Source organism: Protopterus annectens, chromosome 1.part0 (assembly GCF_019279795.1).
Source record: "Protopterus annectens isolate FY-2018-M chromosome 1.part0, PAN1.0, whole genome shotgun sequence".
Classification (NCBI taxonomy): domain Eukaryota; kingdom Metazoa; phylum Chordata; order Ceratodontiformes; family Protopteridae; genus Protopterus; species Protopterus annectens.
Window position 1 is genome coordinate 1,384,268,174 of NC_056725.1, and position 22,193 is coordinate 1,384,290,366.

Here is a 22,193-nt window from a genome sequence, read left to right on the forward strand (position 1 = left end):
GGAACCAATGTAAAAATGGACAGTCTGGAAAAGAAATAAGTCAGTTTCTGTTATGAAAATAAAACCATCATCTTCTACTTAAACATTTCTTAATGTTAAACAAAGACAACAATTCTATAAAATTATTTTGCACTAGTTAGAAAGCTAATAGTACATTAAATGTCCATAATACATTTCCTTTAAGCAAATTAGTGATTCAGCTTAAAATGCCATTTTTGTAACATTAATACAAAATTAATAGCAGTTCTCATGAATGGAGGGTCTGTGTTATGCCTTGAGAAATATTTCTCCCCAAAGTATTCAGTCACAAATCTCAAATTACATATAATTTTCCAATAAACAATGCTACTTCTGTTGTGACACTAACCTGCTTCCTGATTATCTTTCTGTAAATCAGCTTCTGAGATACTTGATTCAAGTGAACCTGAATTAGAATTTTTGGCTTTTGTGACATCACTGTGAGATAATTGGTGACATTTTATGATGCAAAAATAGTCATGCCTACACTGCTGGGTTGGGAAGGACCACACACATGAGTCTAAGCAGGTTCATAGGTTAGAACTAGGCTAACTGCCCTTGTGAGCCATTTCAAGCCAAGCCAATTACCCCATGTGAGAATCAAACCCTGCACCTTGTATCTGTAAGGTAAACACCTTAATCATTATGCCATCCTCCCACGCCACACAGCATCGTAATAATATTCTGAGATGAAATAAATGGCTGACATAGTTCCACATATGAAAAGCAATAGCAGCTCCAGAATGAGATTACACTGATGTCACATCCAAGCTCCCATTGTTACAGAGAGATCTATAATAATTCATAAGTGCAAATGTAGAAGCTATATACCATGGAACCATAGCCTATCAGACTGGATTTCCTGTCCTAAGAAGTGGTTATTAAATATGTGTTGCCAGATAAGACCTCCTCCCTTCAATACTAATGTCTCACTAAAGGTAAACCTGGACCAATCCAACCCCTGGTCTGTCAACTATTATTAATGGATAGAAGCAAACTGTAAATGTTTTACCATGCATACCCCAGCTTACACATACTCCTACAAATGATCTCTAGGGCACCAAACTTGATTAAGTTTGGGATGCATGGTTAGGCAAGGCCTTTGTGGTTATTAGCCTAGTATATACCTATGAAACTATGAATCTATGAACAAACACATGAACACACATTCTCGCGCATGCACGCACACACACACACACACACACACACACACACACACACACACACACACACACACACACACACACACACACACACACATCCAAAGTATAAAACAGATGTGTGGCAGAGGATAAGAAACATTTTAACAGTTTAATTCCCTCTGCCACTCATTCCAAGGTTCCTTTCATTTAACATGACAGTGTCTTACCTCAACAAATCTATTTAGCTCTGAAGAAAACATTATGACCTTAGCCACAAGAACATTTGGTTGAACACAAGCAGAAAGGGAAACCTCTAAGTTATGAAAAAATGTAATGAAACTACTTGAAATTCAGTTTTTCATTGAGTGTATAGTAATTCAAATACATCTTCACCAAATATAAGCAGAACTGCCTCCTTTATACTTTTCTCATATTTCCATATTCTTATCTGTTGCCATACATTAGGCCTGACACTAGTCATCATTTTACAGCTGATAGTAGCATCTTAATGTGGAAGTAATACACATTTTAGCTCATTAAATTACTGGAACAGTTCTTATAATGCATCAATGTCCGAAAATGACACATAAGCAATAACAACAGAAAATGTTCAGAACTTAGATCTCTTAACCTAATTTCTTAAGAGCATATACTAAAAAGCAACCCTGATAAAAGTGTATATATGAGAAACATATATAATAACCAGTCATGTTCTATATAGTGCTATGAATATTTTGTATTTTTCTAATCACGTTATGAAGGAAAGAGCTAAGGCACATTTTAATCGGAAGTTTATAATAAGCCAGAGGCAGCTTCATAGTACAAGTTCGTAATACTGTGATACTAAGATATTTATTATATATGCTCAAATGTAACTAGAATTTTGAAAGAGTCAATCTTCTGTTGTGTATTGCAGATGTAATTTTATTATAATTGCTAATATGACAAGCCATAATTAAATCTTGTTAAAGTGCTGAGGTGCCATATAGCAGACTCTTTATCACAAAACACTAACATTTAAAACTTTTGATTCTTTCACATACAGAAAAGGAACAATATCTGTTTATTGCAACATAACCTATGATGATGTTTTTTTTATTTGTTATACAGCATGTTTTACACTTTCAAGATATTGTACTGTTTAACTCAGATTCCAGGTGGTTAAATCATGCTATAAATGTTACATTCATGGAGTTCATGTAGGGCTGGGACAATCACTGTTTCTGTTTCATTGATGTGTTTTTTGCTTTGGAGAGGGCGGCTCCCACCTCATTTTTCTTATCCACAGATATGAGAAAACCTTGTCAGAAAATGGAAAATTATGCACATTGTCCAGTCTGATTATACTTTCCTTTCTCTACTGCATCGGATGAATGATGTTAAAGCTACCGAGTGAGCCTGTTAAGTTTACTATCTAGCGAAAAAGGACAGATAGGCTAGGCTTAAACGCCAAGAATAGGTAAAGGAATGTGAAACAGGAAAATAAATCAGCTTTGAATGTCAAAGTCAGAATGGAATGGAGGCTAATTAAAGGAGTGAAAAGGAAGATGGAAAGCCTACAGAAGCACATTACAAAGAAGAAAAGTGACACAAATGTAGCATAATCATGAAAGAGGCTGATCAAGGAAACTACATGACGAGTGCGGAAATTTAAGTGATTACCGAGTACTTTGTCTTCAGATTCACAAAGAAGACAAATTAAATCATTTTACTTTAAACAGGGCATAAGGCATGTCAGTCTGAAGGTCATTTTCTTTAAAGAGAAACGAGGAACTCCGGTAATATGTCAGTGATGGTAGTAAGTAGATATGATACAAATGTTTCTAAGACCAGACAAGTCACATCTTGTTACTAAAATAAACCTAGGTGCATTCAAATAATCTTACATTAATTTGTATTCTAATGCTAGGCAAAGATGATTAATAAAGTTATTTTACATTAATTAGATGTTATTTTACATTATTTAGAGAACTAGCAGTATATTAATTGTACCCTTCAAATTTCATCTAAACAACTGTATGACAGCACTTCATAAAATTACCAACTTTGTTAAACAAAAACAGTAACATTCTTTACAAATATCTAACATGATTTATACTGACCTTAAGAAATTATTTTCCAAAGTTTGAAAACAAATTAAGTGTGATTTCTTTCTCAGACAGTTCTGCTTCTGCTGTGACACAATAATTTATTGTAAATGAGTTTCTAAGGAATTTGATTCTAATAAAAGTGTAATAGAAATGCTTGCTTTTGTGACATCTCTCTGACTTCATTGGTGATATTCTATAACACAACAATCTTTAATTGGCAACATAATGACATAACAATGGTCTCATGACTCATCACTATATGAAACTGCAGATTTTTTTTTTATAAATTGAGATCAAATATTCATAGTAATACAATAAAACGATAGCCTTAGATATCATTTGTATTTTCTTAATCACAGGGAAACAAATTCAAGATTTTTAAAATAGTGATTAAGTTGCTAACATATGTGGTCTGCGTCCTACAGAGAAGAGCAGAACTAATGCAGTTTCCAATCTTCATGAGTGCCAGGCTGAGAAGGAGCACACCCATTACTCTAACATTTCAGTCTGCTGGGGGAAACAAAATGAGACTACTACAAATGAACACAGTAGTATGTCCAGAATTACATTATACTCCTGTCACACTCAGCTTGTCAGTCCCACAACCAGACAATTGTATACAAAACCACAGCTGGACAACATCTCTAAATGGCAGTGATGTAGTCTAGCACACAGAATTTCCAGTCCTGAGAAGATGTTATTAGCAAACTTTTATAGCCAAGTACTGATTGTCCTGTTCGATTCTCAGCTAAAGCGTCTTCTGTGTGGAGACATGCATGAATGGGCGTACCTTCATTGAAGGTTGTGCGTCAGGCCTGGCAAGTCGGTACGTAAAAATCTACTGCCAATCATTAGCGGACCGGAGTTCCGCTGTGGCGACCCCTAACCGGGAAAAGCCGAAAGATACAACAACAACAACTCAGAACTGGTGTTTCAGTAAAGGTAATATACTTTACCCACGTATCTTGTCTGTTGGCTCTCTCAGAAATGTCAGATGTGAAGCAACTTAAGGGTGTAGCTAGGCATGCTCAGTGTACTCAGATGTGTACATTTTTACAATAATCTCTCAGAAACTTTATAGCTCAAAGAGAACAGACTATCTAGAACATGTAAACTAGTGTCAGTTTTACAGACCTACACCAAAAATGCTTCCCTAATAGGAATGAACTTGAAAAATAGCGTTTTTATTGTTATGAGTAATAGCAATTGAAAATAATGTGCCCCTTTTTAAATATAGAGGGAGGTTTTGCAAGTTGTACATATTTTAAATTATAGGTGGGTGGTGAAGGCAACAATGAAGTCTGAGTACAAAATAAAAATTTCTGGCTCCACAATAATGCAACTGATATTGAGGAAACTTTCCAATCTACATTGCTGCAATGGAAACCTATTTTGCGACATTTATTTAGAAAGGATTGCAATTACTCTTTCCCTTCCACCCATGTTACCTGAGTTGAAAGAATCTTAGCAACTTTTCCCTGGAATTCAGAAAGGCTTACGTTAATATGGAAGCCTTATTTCGGAAAGTTCCACATTGTGGTAAGCCTTTCTAATTTTTAGACCACACTACCACTGAATACTCATGGTGCAGTGAAGTGTAATGGAACTGTGTGTGTATGTGTGTGTGACTAGTTCTTCAGCTATCATGCAATAGTTTATATTCCCAACTAATCATCCCTTTTCTAACAGCATATTATGTTCTAGACTTGCTTTAGCACTCTACTCTCTTTAACTTTGCACTCTCCTCTGATATCCTTTTGTCTTTGCCTATACTCTGATAGCAATCCTTGGTATACTAGGCAGTCTCTCACCTGTATTCCAAACTTCTGCTTGGCTTCATCCTACTCTATTACATTTCCATCTCCAATTATTTACTCCCACTAAATTCCAACCCTGTAGTGGCAAAATCTCTTTTCTCTATTCTAATTTTGACTTAGTTCTTGGAATACTCAGGGGGTTGGTATAAATTTTCAGGTGGTTGGTATACAAGGTTTGATTCTTGTCTTTCAAAGGGACATTGGATAGGCTTAAAATGGCCCACAAGGGCAGCTAGCCTAGTGCTTCCCTATGGATCTATGAACCTATGAATGTAAAATTCTGTATGGTTGCTGTTATTCTCCACAAGGGTCTGCATCCAAAATTCTACTTTCTCTTTATTTCCCAAGTATCCCCATTTAATTATTATCACTTTTCACTTTGATTTATAACCTTCTGCATGTGCTATGTATCTGAGTCTTAACTGTGTAGCCCTAAAATATCCATTCAAATCAGTCATTCCCAAATCACCTTGTCCTATGAGGAGGATCAACATATTCCACTTAACTCCTTCCCTCGTCCACTCCCAAATAAATTCCTTCGACTCTTTTTACTATAAACATCTCCTTTGCTTGGTAAAAGTATGACTGCCCTGTATATAAAACTAAAGGCACTAACATCATTTTCACAGCTTGTATCTTATTATCCATATCCGTAATCAAGAGCTTCCAGTTTCTCACTTTTTGTATTTTTTTTTACTTCTTTCCAGATATCCTTGGCTACCACAAAAGGATCCTTTTAAATCCATAAGCCTAAGTTCTTCATCTTATCATGTCCAGTCCACCTAAATATGGGTTCTGATGAACCAATTCATGTGTGGACACATAGTTTACTTCTGTGGCTGTTGTTTTATCTTAATTAGTTTCATATCCCGAAAAGATCTGAGACTCTCTCAAACCGATCCATAATACTAACATGTCCTTTTTGGGTTTTATCAAGTATAAATAAAATAAAATAACATCAACTGCATATAAAGCTTACTTTTCTTGATTACCACACCAGTTATCTTTGAATTAGTCCTTTACTTGCAAATGGCTCTAAATATAAAGCAAATAGCAGAAGGAAAAAAAGACAATCCAGACTGGTTCCTCTGTTTAGACACAATTTGCCAGAAACTAACTGCACTTTAAATCTTTCCACCAACTCTTCATATAGTCTCCTAATTAACCATATTATCCACTGGGGATGCACAAGCCAGTGCATTTCTTTGTGCCGGTCCCAAGCCTGGATAAATGGGGAGGGTTGAGTCAGGAAGGGCATCCGGCATAAAATTTTGCCAAACCATACATGCAGAAAACAGTACAGAAATTCATACCTGATCAGTCGAGGCCTGGGTTAACAATGACCACCACCAGTACTGTTGGCCAACAGGGTGCTGGTAGAAATTGGGCTACTGTTGGCCGAAGGAGGAGAAGAGGCAGAAGGCATGCCCAAAGGCAGGTAAAGGCTATGACAGTGATAGTGAGGGTCGGAACTTTGAATGTTGGCAGTATAACTGGCATAGGGAGAGAGCTAGCTGATATGATGGACCAAAGGACGGTTGGTATATTGTGTGTGCAAGAGACCAGATGGAAGGGGAGCAAGGCTAGGTGTATTGGAGGCAATTTCAAATTGTTTTATCATGGTGTGGATGGGAGTAGAAATGGCATAGGTATTATCCTGAAGGAAAAGTATGCTAAGAGTGTTTTGGAGGTGAAAAGAGTGTCAGATAGAGTGATGTTTATGAAGCTGGAAATTGATGGTGTAATGATGAATGTTGTTAGTGCATATGCTCCACAAGTTGGGTGTGCGATGGATGAGAAAGAACATTTTTGGAGTGAGTTAGATGAAGTGGTGATTACTGTACCCAAGAGTGAGAGACTGGTGATTGGAGCAGATTTCAATGGGCGTGTTGGTGAAGGGAACAGAGGGGATGAGGAAGTGATGGGTCGGTATGGTGTTAAGCAAAGGAATGCAGAAGGTCAGACGGTAGTGGATTTTGCGAAAAGGATGGACATGGCTGTGATGAATACGTATTTTAACAAGACGGAGGAGCATAGGGTGACATACAAGAGTGGAGGAAGATGCACACAGGTGGATTATATCTTATGTAGAAGGGCCAATCTGAAGGAGATTGGAGACTGTAAAGTGGTGGCAGGGGAAAGTGTAGTTAGGCAGCATAGGATGATGGTTTGTAGGATGACATTGGTGATCAAGAAGAGGAGGATGAGTGTGAGGGCAGCACCAAGGATCAAATGGTGGAAATTGAAAAAGGGTAATTCTGAGGTGATGTTCAGGGAAGAGTTAAGACAGACACTGGGTGGCAGTGAAGAGTTACTGAATAGCTGGGTAACTACAGCAGAGCTAGTAAGAGAGATGGCTAGAAAGGTGCTTGGTGTGACATCTGGAAAGAGGAAGGAGGACAAGGAGACCTGGTGGTGGAATGAGGAAGTACAGGAGAGTATACAGAGAAAGAGGTTGGCGAAGAAGAAGAAGTGGGATTGTCAAAGAGATGAAGAAAGTAGACAAGAGTATAAGGCGATGAGGTGCATGGCAAAGAGAGAGGTGGCGAAGGCTAAGGATAAGGCGTATGAAGAGTTGTATAAAAGGTTGGACACTAAGGAGGGAGAAAAGGACCTGTACCGATTGGCTAGACAGAGGGACCGAGCTAGTAAAGATGTGCAGCAGGTAAGGGTGATAAAGGATAATGAGGGAAACGTACTCACAAGTGAGGAGAGTGTGTTGAGGTGATGGAAAGAGTACTTTGAGGGGTTGATGAATGAAGAGAATGAGAGGGAGAGAAGGTTGGATGATGTGCGGATAGTGAATCATGAAGTGCAGTGGATTAGCAAGGAGGAAGTAAGGATAGCTATGAAGAGGATGAAGAACGGATAGGCTATTGGTCCCAATGACATACCTGTGGAAGCATGGAGGTGTTTAGGTGAAATGGCAGTGGAGTTTTTAACTAGATTGTTTAATGAAATCTTGGAAAGTGAGAGAATGCCTGAGGAATGGAGAAAAAGTGTTTTGGTACCAGTTTTTAAGAATAATGGTGATGTGCAGAGCTGTAGTAACTACAGAGGGATTAAACTGATCAGTCACAGCATGAAGTTATGGGAAATAGTAGTGGAAGCTAGGTTAAGAAGGGAGGTGATGCTTAGTGATCAGCCGTATGGTTTCATGCCAGGAAAGGGCACTACAGATGCGATGTTTGCTCTGAGAGTGTTGATGGAGAAGTGCAGAGAAGGTCAGAAGGAGTTGCATTGTGTGTTTGTGGATTTAGAGAAAGCATATGACAGGGTGCCTAGAGAGGAGTTGTGGTATTGTATGAGGAAGTCGGGAGTGTCAGAGAAGTATGTAAGAGTGGTACAGGATATGAACGAGGGTAGTGTGACAGTGGTGAAGTCTGCGGTGGGAGTGACAGATGCATTTAAGGTGGAGGTGAGATTACATCAAGGATCAGCTCTGAGCCCTTTCTTATTTGCAATGGTGATGGACAGGTTGACAGACAAGATCAGACAGAAGTCCCCGTGGACTATGATGTTTGCAGATGACATTGTGATCTGTAGTGAGAGTAGGGAACAGGTGGAGGAGACCCTGGAGAGGTGGAGATATGCTCTAGGGTGAAGAGGAATGAAGGTCAGCAGGGCTAAGACAGAATATATGTGTGTGAATGAGAGGGAGGATAGAAGAATGGTGAGGATGCAGGGAGTAGAGGTGGTGAAGGTGAATGAGTTTAAGTACTTGGGATCAACAGTTCAGAGTAATGGTGAGTGTGGAGGAGAGGTGAAGAAGAGAGTACAGGCAGGATGGAGTGGGTGAAAAGAGTGTCAGGAGTGATTTGTGACAGACGAGTACCAGTAAGAGTGAAAGAGAAGGTCTACAAGAGGGTAGTGAGACCAGCTATGTTATATGGGTTGGAGACAGTGGCACTGACAAAAAGGCAGGAGTCAGAGTTTGACGTGGCAGAGTTGAAGATGTTAAGATTTGCACTGGGTGTAATGAGGGTGGACAGGATTAGGAATAAGTATATTAGAGGGTCAGCCCAGGTTGGAAGCTTTGGAGACAAAGCCAGAGAGGGAAGATTACGTTGGTTTGGACACGTGCTGAGGAGGGATGTGGAGTATATTGGGAAAAAGATGCTAAAGATGAAGCTGCCAGGTAACAGGAAAAGAGGAAGGCCTAAGATAAGGTTTATGGATGTGGTGAGAGAGGACATGCAGGTGGTTGGTGTGACAGAGCAAGATGCAGAGGACAGGAAGAAATGAGAACAGTTGATCTGCTGTGGCGACCCCTAATGGGAGCAGCTGAAAGTAGAAGAAGAAGAAGATTCTATCAGGGAATGCAAAGCTTCCACTACTCAACTCAAAAAAGCCTAGCTGACTCTATCAAATGCTGTTTTGGCATCAAGACTGACCAAAAATAGCAGTATTTTCTTATATTCTCCTTACCATTGAAGCATCATTGTTCTATTAATGTCAAATGTTCGCTTTCCCTCCACAAAAACTGCACCGATACATATCTATCAACTTTAGCAACACCTTTGTCATTCTTTTAGCTAGTATAGACATAAATCCTTTATAATCATTGCTTAAAACTGAAATAGGTGTATATGAAGCTGAGTCTGAAAAGTTTTTACCCTCATTTGGGTAATGTAGCCACCATAGCTTTCTTCCAAAATGCTAGTGCTTCCTCTTCCTTTAAAATACTGCTAAACATAACCTTTCAGGTCTTAATCAATTTCTTTCCCTAATGTCCAAACTTCCACAAGAATGCCACCTGTTCCTAGAGACTTCCCTGTTGATTAATGATACATTACAATTGTTTTCGTCTGTTTATATTTTAATTATTTTAATTATTAATTGCTGAGCATTATCTTCCCCTAATCTTGGCATAATGAAGTCTTCAGTAATTAATTCCATTTGTGCCTTTTCTTGGTTTCCACATTCCACTGCTTTATACATATTTTCGTAAAATTTCCCAAATATGTGAAATACCTGTTTAGGCTCTCTGGTAATTTTCTTGTCATAGTTGCTATAAGTTTGGTAACAGCCCTTTCTACTTTCTGTTGCCTAAGTCTCTGTGCTAAAAGCTTTTGTGCAATGGAATTATCACAAATGCTTGCTTAAGAGCAATATTTCTAACCTCATCCATATCAGCCAAATAGTCCCTTATTTTCCCTTTAGCACCTTGCAGTTGCTCCTCTTCTTGTTCTGCGGGATTCCCCTTAGTCTGCAACACTTAACATTCATCAGCCTCTCTAAATAATTCCAATTATTTTCCCATATATTGTTCTCTTTTATTTCCACATCATTTTTAAATCTGTTTTCTTTTATCTCACTAATTAGCTATCCTTTCTAAAAAAAAGTCTATCTTCACTAATAACTCTCAAATAATTTCCACCACCATTCCTTAAATTCCTGTCTTTTTAACAGGTAAACAGGGAAGCACAAGTGTCTCATTTTTAATTAATTATCCTACATCTTTATCTTAGATTGTAATGGGGTATGATCTGAAATAGTTTTATGTGTCAGTGCTTTCAGTTAAACACACATGCTCCTGTAAAAAACAGTTTAAATCCATTCTAGACAAGTTATTGTGGAATAATATGTACATTTTGTCTTGGTTCTTATTACTGAAATCACATCTTCCATACCAAATACTCTCATACATTTCTTAAGATATATTCACTGTCTTGTTATATTTTCCCTTCTAGGTCACCCCTGATAAATTCTCACCATGCAAATCACGTTCCAGTCCCCACCTAAAAGTTAATATTCTCCCCAAATTTTCTTAAGCTCCATGGTGATCACTGCAGCAGTAGTCTAAGGTATGTGAGTTATATCCTGCAAAGGATATAATAGCTAGCCAGCTTCCAAAGCTTCAGGGTACCTTTCAAGCTTCCAAACCATTAGTCAGTGTGAACTGACCTGACTGAAAGTCAGGGTTGGGTGTCAGGCTTTTCAGAGCTTTCCTGCTGCAGAAGAGAGTGCTCCTGTGCAGGCATTTGAGAGTCGATGGCTGGCTAATGCTGTTCCATCGCTGAGCAGGTAAGTTCCTTTTAGGGAAAAAAGAAAAACGCTCCCACTTTGTTTTATAAAAGAAATCTTACATTTTCTGAAAATATTTATATTTAAGCTAGGGAAAATTGTTTTTATTGATTGTCATGTGACTTTTGTTTCTTTGTAAATGTCAGAGTTACTTTTTTACTTCTGTGTTATCTCCCTTCTGACACAGCCAATAGTTGTTCAACCTTCTCCTGGAAATGGCCAGGGATAGTCACCCCAAGCTTCCTCACAGATTGGATATACTCTCACAAGACCTGGGGTGTTTGACACATCCTGAACTCAAATAACTATAGCTGACTGCCTGAATGAAAGAGCTGTAATACCTTTTAGGAACTGCTTTTTTTTGAGGAGATGCAGCAGGTATTAATAGAGGAAAGAAACCCTGTTTTTAGAAAATCATATATTAGCAAGTGGAAAACGTTTTCTAGTCAGTGCCAAGAAAAGAACCAGAACCCATTCATGGCTAATGTCTTTGGTTCTACATTATTTGTGTGAGTTAATATCTTATGACCTGCCTTAATCCTCAGTCAAGGTTCATTTGTAGGCCCTTTCACATGTCTGCTCTTCCAATACAGTCTCATATGAAAATGCGTTGGAAAGGGGTGTTACATTTGAAGTGTCCAAAAAAACAGATGGCTCCTTCTTGTGATATTAATTTTGTGTTAGAAAAACTAACTCTTGCTCCATTTGAACCAGCTCTGCAGACTGCTTTCAGGTTCTTGACATTGGAAACAGTCCTACTTGTTGCTCTGACCTCCGCAAGATGACTATCTGAGTTACAAGCTCTTAATGTGAGCCTTAGCTCATTTTCCACAAAAATATGGTTTCTTTGAGAACTAATCCTTCTTTTATGCCTAAAATAGTATCCAACGTTACATTAACCCAAGCTATCCATCACCCAGATACTGTCTTGGTAGAACAAAATCTTTCAGAACTTCTAAGTAGTCATTCGTTTCTTGTGAATGTAAGAGAAAGTGTCAAAACAGACTATTTACAAATGGTTGTCCATGCTATTACTTTTTGTTACTTCCACCACGACAAAACTTTTGCAGACAGGGTCAAGCCTCATTTTAACAGGACTTTGGCTTCATGTATCTTTTTGGAAAGGGTTGGATTCTATAAGTATTCTAGAAGCAGAAAATTGGTCTTCTATGCATGCTTTTACAAAGCCCTATAAACTAGATTCTTTCTTCAAATCTAGAACAGGATTCACTAGAACAATTGTCCGGGGGCTCCTAGACCCCCATCATTCCTCCTCCTTCCAGTCTACCTAAGCTAGGGTAAAATTAGGCAACTGCAGCACTGATCAGCATGAAGAAAATAGAATAGCTATGTAAGTAAACTCAGCGTAACACAAGATGTTTGAATGATCATTGCTGCAGAACCCACCCACTCCATCCCTTTATTTTGTATTTTTTTTTATGCCAGGCTAAGCACATTTATTTTTCTTTTCCAAGCATTGTCCTTCTCATGACTTTAGCCTCCCTCCCTCAGCATGGACGCTCTGAAGGATCTGGTGCCCATATGTGTTCTTTTCTCATTTCTGTTCCCTCCCAGATGTGAAAAATAGCATTCATATTTTCAGTAAACATTAACTTTTGCAACTATGAAAAATTCACTGGCTACATTTAGGTAAATAAACTAATTGTTCACTGTTATGTTAAATGCATCAAAGTATTTAGGCTGCTGATGAGGCTGCACTTCTTATTCACTTCCCACTTTTTTCAAACTTTATTTTTCATTGGACTGCTTGCCACTGTACCATTGCATAATACATTTTTCTCAGCAAAGAGCCCTCAGAACTCACAGTAACTGCTTGCACCTGCAGACAGCTCATCTCTAATTAGTCGGTAATGTCAGAAAAAGAACAGATAGCAACTTTACAGATGCGTAAAAGAATCTTTGTAGATTTCTGTCAGAGCATAATATACACGTGGCATACCCTCTCTGGGCCACTAATCAAGGAGCCTAAATCCTCACCACTGACACTGGAGAGGGACATTCACTTGGAACAAAAATGGATGCACTCAGTATTTCCAGATGCAGATGTCTGTATCAAGCAGAATTTCTCTTAAGAGCACAGAGTGAACACACTCAGACCGGGGTCTGGTTTTCTCTCTCTGTCTATACCCAGGTCCCCATTAAGGCTCCCTACTGGTACAGCTGCAGAGTAAAGTCCTCAGCTGAGTGTCCAACCAAGTCCTCCACTATTCTCTCTGTGAGACCAGTGCTTTATGTCCCTGCTCCAAGTAGCTGAAACAAACACTCTCTTTGAGATTTGATTTGCATACACGCACACACACACACACACACACACACACACACACACACACACACACACACACACACACACACACACACTCCTGGGAAAGGCTGGTACAGGTGTACTAGCTATGTTCCCTTCTGCCCAGACAATAAGGTAGTTACTGTCACCAGACACTCCTAAGCCAGCTACTCTAAGGCTCTTAGAAGGGTATCCAATTATACTGAGTGAAATTAATATTACTATGAATGGTAATTTGACCAATGCAGTAAGGTTTACAGGAGTGGCCACAGATCACCAAACAGAAATGAGTACTCTCAACTGTTAAAATATTTTTTGAAGGACCAGCCACAATGAAATGTTTAAATATATTTAATAATAAATAATAAAAGAACATAAAAATACTAAATATCTATTTACAATAAACACCAGAGTTTCAGCCACAGAAAATATTAAAATAACATAAATGAATAGATTCGCACAAATACAGAAAAAACAGTACGTAAGTATTCTCACTCTATTTTCTTGATTGATCTAAAAAGTTACTATTCCCTGGTCACTTACTAGTGCAAGGCAAAATGAAGTAGGTGAGGGGGTCCTTCTATGTCAGGTTCCAAGAAACTGAGTACCATGAGACTTCAGTCTCAACTAGTATTAAACATTATTTTAGTAATGAATTCCAGAATGACATCACATACATCTGGTCATTGGACTCCTGGTTCCCATGCAATCCTCCATAGCTAGAAACTGCAAGGATATAGCACCTATGTGTCAATAATACACACACACACACACACACACACACACACACACACACACACACACACACACACACACACACACAGCCTTTCTAAGATCTGCTACAGTTCCTGGAAGTTATAAAATCCTAAAACACTTCCACTCTTCCTACAGGAGCTAATAAACCATACATCTTACAGACAATGCATCTCTGGTTTCATTCACAACTGTGAGATAACATCTTTATGGCATAGGCCCAGTAATTTAACTTCTTACTATTTTTAAAGTTTGAGCTTAACCTCTTCTCTTCCAGTATCCTCTCAAAACATATACATTTAAACAGTTTGCATGTATGTTTCCTTTTTCTGTCCAGCAGAAAATACTGGTGATATATTTTCAATGTAAGCAACTTTACAAATCCATTTTCAACACACTCTCTCCCACCTTTGAAGACTCAAGCTAGTTTTTCAAGTGACCCTTGAGAAACATTGCTTGAAGGAAATGAGCCTGCCTGGGAATACATTAACCCATACCCTGTCTTGAGAGCCCAGTTGCATTGGTATTGCTAACCCCACTATTGTGTGGCACGTTATATCATATGCCTGCAACCCCAGGCTCCACATTAACAACTTGGCATGTTGCTGGCTGGCTGGCTTGATATAGCCATGTTAAGGGAATGTACAGTAAATATCCTTTTGTACAGACAGAGTTGAAGTTTCTGCAGTGCTCATAGTATGGCTAGACATTCTTTTCCTACTCCTGCATAACATTCCTCCCTAGATTGGACTCTACAGCTGAGATATATCACTGGGTGCTGTTCTCCCTCTGAGGAAACCTGGCTGAGTGCAGCTACCACCCCATGGTTCGAAGCATCCATCTGCACAACAAATTATTTGCTGTAATCTGGACTGGCTAACACAGGAGGTCCTCCCAAATGCCCTTTAAGCTTTTGGAATTCCTGCTCACAGGTTGGGGTCCATACTTCCTTGTCTGGCCTGTTTTCCTCTTCAGGTCTATGAGAGAAGCAGCTATTGAGAATTAATTTTCTATAATAATGTGCTGTTCCCAAGAATGCCCTCACCTGCTTTTTGTTAACAGGGGCAGGCCATGCCTGAATGTCTTCCCCCTTGGTAGGTTCTGGCCTGATCTTACCACTCCCCATTCTATGTCCCAGGCAGGACACCTCTGCTGTACCCACTTGACACTTACTGGTCTTAATGGTTAACCCTGCCCTTTGCAGTCTCCAGGATCTCCCTGACATGCTGTAGGTGCTCATGCTTTGAATGGCTGTAAACAGCAATATCATCCAGGTAAGCAATGGCATAATCTCCTGCTCCTGCTAGGATTTGATCTACCAGGCTCTGGAAGGTCACCAGGTCATTTTTCATCCCAAGGGGCATCTTTGGGAACTAATATAATCTGAAAGGAGTCATAAAGGCTGACCTCTCTTTGGCAGAGGGAGTCAACAGCACCTACCAGTATCCCTTGGTCAGATCAGTGGTGGTTAGATACTTAGCCCCAACCAGCTGCTCTAAAGCTTCATCTGTCCTAGGCATGGGAAAAGCATCTGACTCTGTGTGACTATTTAGTTTCCTGTAGTCCACACAGAACCAGGTGCTGCCATCTTTCTTTGGTACCAGCACTACAGGAGCAGCCCAGGGATTGCTGGACTCCTGGATTACCCCCAGTTCCAACATTTCCTGTATCTTCTCCATCAGAGTCTGTCTGACTCACTCAGGCACCCTGTAAGGGGCCTGCTTGATAGGCATATGGGGTCCTGTATCCACATGGTGCTGCATCAGGTGGGTGCACCCAGGTTTCACAGTGAATATGTCCCCAAACTCCAGTAACACGGCTCGGATGTCTTGAACCTGGGTAGCGGATAGCTGCTGGGACATTGCTACCCCTTCCACTGAGGTGTCAGTCTGAACCTCACTGAGGAGATCAGTCACCAGATCCTCCCCAGACTCCTTCTGCCATCCACTGCAAATACTCAGCACCAGGGCCTCCATATCATGATATGGCTTCATCATCTTAACATGGTACAATTTGTGCCCCTGCCTCCTACCTAGCAGTCCTACCATGTAGTTAACATCACTGAACTTCCTTACCACTTTGAAGGGTCCCTCCCAAGCTGCCTGCAGCTTATTTTTTCTGACAGGAATGAGAACCATAACCTGCTGCCCCACAGCATATTCTTATGCTCAAGAGTTCTGGTCATACCAGACCTTTTTCTGCTGTTGGGCTCCTGCCAGGTTCTCCTGGGCCAAGCCCATGAGCTCCCTAAGCCTTGTCCTAAGGTTTAGAACATATGCCACCACAGACTCCTTGTGGAATTCAGACTTACCCTCCCACTCATCACATCACAAATCAAAGCCAGAGGCCTCCTCACCCTGTGCCCATACAGCAACTCAAATGGTGAAAAACCTGTGGATTCCTGAGTTACCTCTCTGTATGCAAAGAGCTGATGGGGCACATATTTGTCCCACTCTCTCTTAAAATGGTCTGCAGATGCCCGTAGCATGGTCCTTAGTGTAGAATTTAACCTCTCCACAAGACCATTAGTCTGGGGATTGTAGGGGTTGGTCTTTTAGTGCTTCACCCCACTGCGCTTTCTCAGACAAGCCAACAGGTCTGACATGAAATTGGCACCTCTGACAGTCATTATTTCTCTTGGGAAACCTACCCTATTAAAAATTTCTAACAAAGCATTTGCCACCTTCTCTGCCTTGATGAAGGACAGAGTCACTACCTCAAGGTATCTAGTAGCATAATCTACCACCATCAGGATATACTTCTTCCCTGTGGAGCTTGGGGTACTCAGAAGGTTCACAATATCCATGGCTACCCTCTGAAATGCCTCCTCAATCTCAGGCAAAGGCATCAAAGGAACCTTGACCTTGTCTCCTGCCTTGCCTACTTTTTGGCATTGCTCACAGGTCCTGCAGTACCCTGTTACATTCCTTGCAATCCCAGCCTAGTAAAAGTTCTGCATAATATGTCTCTTGGTACGCTTTATACCCATGTGACTTGCAAAAGGAATGTCATGGGCTATGGCTAGAAGTGCCAGACAGTAGGCTCTAGGCACTACCAACTGCTGTATTACCTCCCCCTGTAGCCCTCCCTCAGGGGTCCTCTTTCTATACAGTAACCCTTTGTTCCAGTACACAGACTCCCCTTTTCCTTGAGAATCAGGTGGCTCCCTAGCTACCTCCCTCCCACAAGCCCCTTAATGTAGGGTCTAGAAGATGACTCTGTCTCAATTCTATCTTTGTAACTCTTCCCAGCTCCCCTTCCACAGGAAGTCTGGTATTCTCTGACATAGGTGCTTCACTGTCAGCCTGGGTACTAACACTTATCACTGTTCTTGCAGTCACCCTGTCCAAGGGAACACCAGTACCTACCAGCAGCTGTGGCTCACCTTCAGGCTCACTGCTACAGGGTAGCTCCCTCCCTGAAAAAGCCACCTCACCAGCCCTGGCTTCAGGTGTGAGGTCTGTCTGGGTCTCCCCAGGCTACCAAACCCACATGCTTGTCTCCAAGTCTGATTGCATATAACTGCATGCAAACAAGGTAGTGCATTAGTAAAATCATTCCCTATTAAGACATCTGCAGGGATATCCTCAGACACACCTACTTGCTTCCTTCCTTTTCCACCCACCCACTCAAGGTGAACCCTGGCCAAAAGCATTTGGAATGGGGTCCCTCCTAAAGCTCTGACTGGACTGGACTGCCCAAGCAAGTACTGCTCCTCTTTAACCACTGCAGGCTTCACAATGGTTATGTCAGAGGCTATGTCTCTCTTAACAGTGGCCTGTTTTCCATCCACTATACACTTTGGTACCCTGTTATCTCCAGACAACTTATCACTGGCATACTGTTATTACAGCTTGCTGGCTCCCTCATCTTTTCTTCCCCACCTTGCCTCCTTGAACATCTGTATGATACATGGCCCCACTGGTTACATTTAAAACATTTAACTCTTGATCCTGGCTGTGTATCTGAAGTAATGGGTTGCCCTGTTACTGGTGAACTCTGTTGGGGTGGCTTAGGCTATCACCATGAAGTCCCTTATATCCACATGCAGCACTGGGGTATCCCCTTCCTGTACAGTGATGCCCTGCTTGTTAAGTGGAGATCCCCCCTTTTTCCCAGCTCATCTGCAGAGTTACATTCTCAGTCTGCCAACCAGATTCTCATGTCCTAAAGCAAAATGATAAGGGCTTGTTCCCTCACCAAAAGGTCTGCCAGCCCTTCAAAAGTGGAGAACTGACACCCACTCACCCACCTATGAAAATAAGTCCTTAACTCATCAATATAATCACACACACTTTCATCTGCCTTGCGTCTATGCTCATGAAACATTTTTCAGTAAGCTTCAAATGTTAACTTAAAACATTCAAGTAAGCATTTCTTTACTTTGTCATAGTTTAAACACTCAATATCAGATAATTTAGAAACAGCGGTTACAGCTTTACCATGGAGTAAGGGGGTCAGGAACCGTACCTAGAGCCCTTCGTCAACATTATACTGTTTACATACCCTTTCAAATATATGAATAAAACTATCAAAATTATCCCCATCTGTAAATTGTGGAAGAAGTTTACTGACCTTGATTGCTTCTGGGGTTCATTTATTCCCTTCCCCATTACTTCCATGACCTTGGTAAAGAGTCAGTATCCCCCTCTTATGTCGACACTACTTGTCATTTTCTCCAGCCATCGAACACTGCAGTCTCTCTGCTGGTTCTAATTCTCAATTTTTAGCCTCCAGTTCAAGTTTCTTTAACTCCAGAAGGATTTTTAAGTCCCTGAAGAAAAGGTGAACTGTCCTATTTCTGAGGGCTGCACATCCCCATCACCAAACTGGTCATCCTCCTGGTTGCTGGTCTGTGTAGAAGCTGTGACCAAGTCTGAAATAATTTTCTCTTTAGTCAGGTTGGCATGAACCAGTCCATTGGCTTCACACACATTGGCCAACTGGTTCTTTGTCAGCTTGCCATAATCCTCTGCTGACATCATTGCTGCTTTTCCTGACTAAACTAAACTAACAAAAAATAAATACAACTGTTGTGAAATTAAACTCTGAATGTTTACCTCATGGCTGCTGCGAGGACAAACCTTTAGTGACAAGTGCCTACAGGCTACAGAAGTTCAATTAATATCCACACCACTGCTCACCAATATGTGACATCCCCTCTCTGGGCCAGTAATCAAGGAGCCTGAATCCTCACCACTAACATTGCCGGAGAGGGACATTCACTTGGAAGAAAAATGGATGCACCCAGTATTTCTAGATGCAGTTCTCTGCATCAAGCACAATTTCTATTAAGATAATAAAGGGAACACACTCTGTCCGGGGTCTGGGTTTCTCACTGTTTATACCCAGGTCCCCAGTAAGGCTCCCCACTGGCACAGCTACAGAGTTAAGTCCTCAGCCGAGTGTCCAAGCCAAGTCCTTCACCACTCTCTCTGTGAAACCAGTGCTTCATGCCCCAGCTCCAAGTAGTTGACACACACACAGTCTTTGAGATTTGATTTACACACACACACACACACACACACACACACACACACACACACACACACACACACACACACACACACACACACACACACACCTGGGAAAAGCTGACGCAGGCTTATTAGCTATTCCCCCTTCTGTACAGACTATAAGGTAATTACCACTACCAGACACTCCCAAGCCAGCTGCTCTAAGGTTCTGACAAGGTTATCCAATTATACTGAGTGAAATTAATATTAATATGAATTGTAGTTTTACCAATGCAGTAAGACTTTCAGGAGTGGCCACAGAGTCACCAAATAGATATGAGTACTCACAAAGGTTAAAATATTCTCTAAAGGACCAGCCACAATGAAAAGTTTAAATATATTTAATAATAAATAATAAAAGAACATGAAAATACTAAATATCTATTTACAATAAACACCATAGTTTCAATCACAGGAAAAATTAAACTAGCACAGATGAACAGATTCGCACATATACAGAAAAATAATACTTAACTAGTCTCACTATATTTTCCTGACTGATCTAAAAAGTTACCATTCCCTGGTCACTTACTAGCAAAAAGGAAGATGAAGAAGGTGAGGGTCCTTCTATGTCAGGTTCAAGAAACAGACTGCCATGAGACTTCAGTCTGAACTAGTATTAAACATTATTTTAGTGATGGATTCCAGAATGACATCACATACATCTGGACTTATGCAACCCCCATTGCTAGGAACTGGCAGGATTTAGCACCTATGTGTCAATAATACACACACACACACACACACACACAGAGCCTTGCTAAGATCTGCTGCAGTTCCTGGAAGTCATAAAACCATAAAACACTTCCATTCTTCCTACAGGAGCTAATAAACCATACTTTTTACAGACAATGCATCTCTGGCTTCATTCAAAACTGTGAGCTAGCATTTTTATGGCTTAGGCCCAGTAATTTAATTTCTTACTATTTTTTAAAGTTTAAGATTAGCCTCTTCTCTTCCAGTATCCTCAAAATATACATTTAAACACTTACAATAATGCATGTATATTTCTTTTTCTGTCCAGAAGGAAACACTGTTGATACATTTTTAACACAATCAACTTTACAAATCCATTTTCAGCACAAGCAGCTGTACAAATCAGTTTGATATACAAATGACATATAATTCTTTACAAAATTAGAGCAAGGTGTGCTGGCATATGTTACACATCCACTGCCATACTTCTCCTGGCATAGTTGGCAGTACCTTACATCATCACAGTACATACTTCCCTTGGCCAACTGCATGCACCTACAACCTTCTTGTCTCCAAATGAGAGCATTTATTAGGAAACAAATAACAAGCCAATAACTTTGCAGATTCAAGAAACTTACCATTTCCATTCCTTTCATAATTCTGCCTTATTTTTTAAGTCTATTTATAGGTTTATAGGTAAGTACTAGGCAAGATGCCCTTGCAGGCCATTTTAAGCCTTGTCAGTTTCCCTTTTTGTGCTCAACATAACCTATCCTATTTGGTTATAGATGGTCGATAATTATATATAACCCTTAATGAGAATAACAGGAATCATTCCATAGATAATTTGAGGGGGACCTATGCATGGGGTAAAGCATTTAGGAATAGCATCTATCCATTAGTAGTAAAGGGAGCAGTCCTGGGGTAAACTTTCTATTTCCCATCTATATATCTAAGTTGTGCTTGAAAATGGACAGATTTGAATTTTCTCTTATGTGGATGGGGAGTCTGTTTGTTCCATAGCAATGGTATCCTCTGTGAAACATACCTGTTCTGTTGATGTTCCAGAAGAGATTTAGATCCCTAGATTAAGTATTTGTGATGGCATTTGACTTGCTGATGTGCAGTAAGTCCATCAGTAATAGGTCAAAGGATGCCTTGTATGCCAGACACAGGTCACTTCTTAGTAGTCTGTAGGATACAAAGTGTAGTGACAGGGCTTTGAGTCAGTCTATGTAGGACATGATGTTTGGGCTTGTATCATTTTAATAAAGAATCTCTGGGCATTCCAGTTCTGTTTGGGCAGATACATGCCAAAGGGGGCATTATATTCAATGACTGCCCTAATGAGGGCTGTGTAAAGGGGGGAAATGACATCCCTAGATCTTGATACAATCCCTTTGTTAATAAGATATGCAACAGAGAAGGACTTTCTTATATCAATAGATACATGCTGGTCAAAAGTTAGGATAGTTATTTATTTGACCAAAGTGTGCTAAGCAATTAACATATGTAGAAAGGAATTTCACATTATGTAGCATTTTTGTGGCTAATATATACATGTAGCCATTCAAATTTTGCCCTCTTTCAGATTTTTGTTTTTCTTTTTTTTTCTGCCTCAGGGTTTTGCCTACAATAAGGGTGGCAGACACCAAATTCAAAATACCTACCTCACGTAATAAATACAATTCTGTAGCAGTTTTCACTGTGATGTAGAAAGTTATATGCCTATGACTAAGAGGACTGTCCAGCTTGAACTATATATGCCATACTAAACAGAGCAGTAATATTTCTATACAATCTTCCAGTCTTGTAACTCAATGGTAGGGCTT

At 40.1% G+C, this 22,193-nt stretch overlaps 1 protein-coding gene across 1 annotated transcript in view; it reads right to left on the bottom strand.

Moving 5' to 3' along the window:
* Positions 1-22,193, bottom strand: part of LOC122801984 (CAP-Gly domain-containing linker protein 1-like) — a 141,151-nt gene that overhangs the window by 80,367 nt on the left and 38,591 nt on the right. The window contains exon 2 of the mRNA XM_044071756.1: positions 368-456. Coding sequence (XP_043927691.1) covers positions 368-456 — 89 coding nt within the window. The remainder of the gene's footprint in view (positions 1-367; positions 457-22,193) is intronic.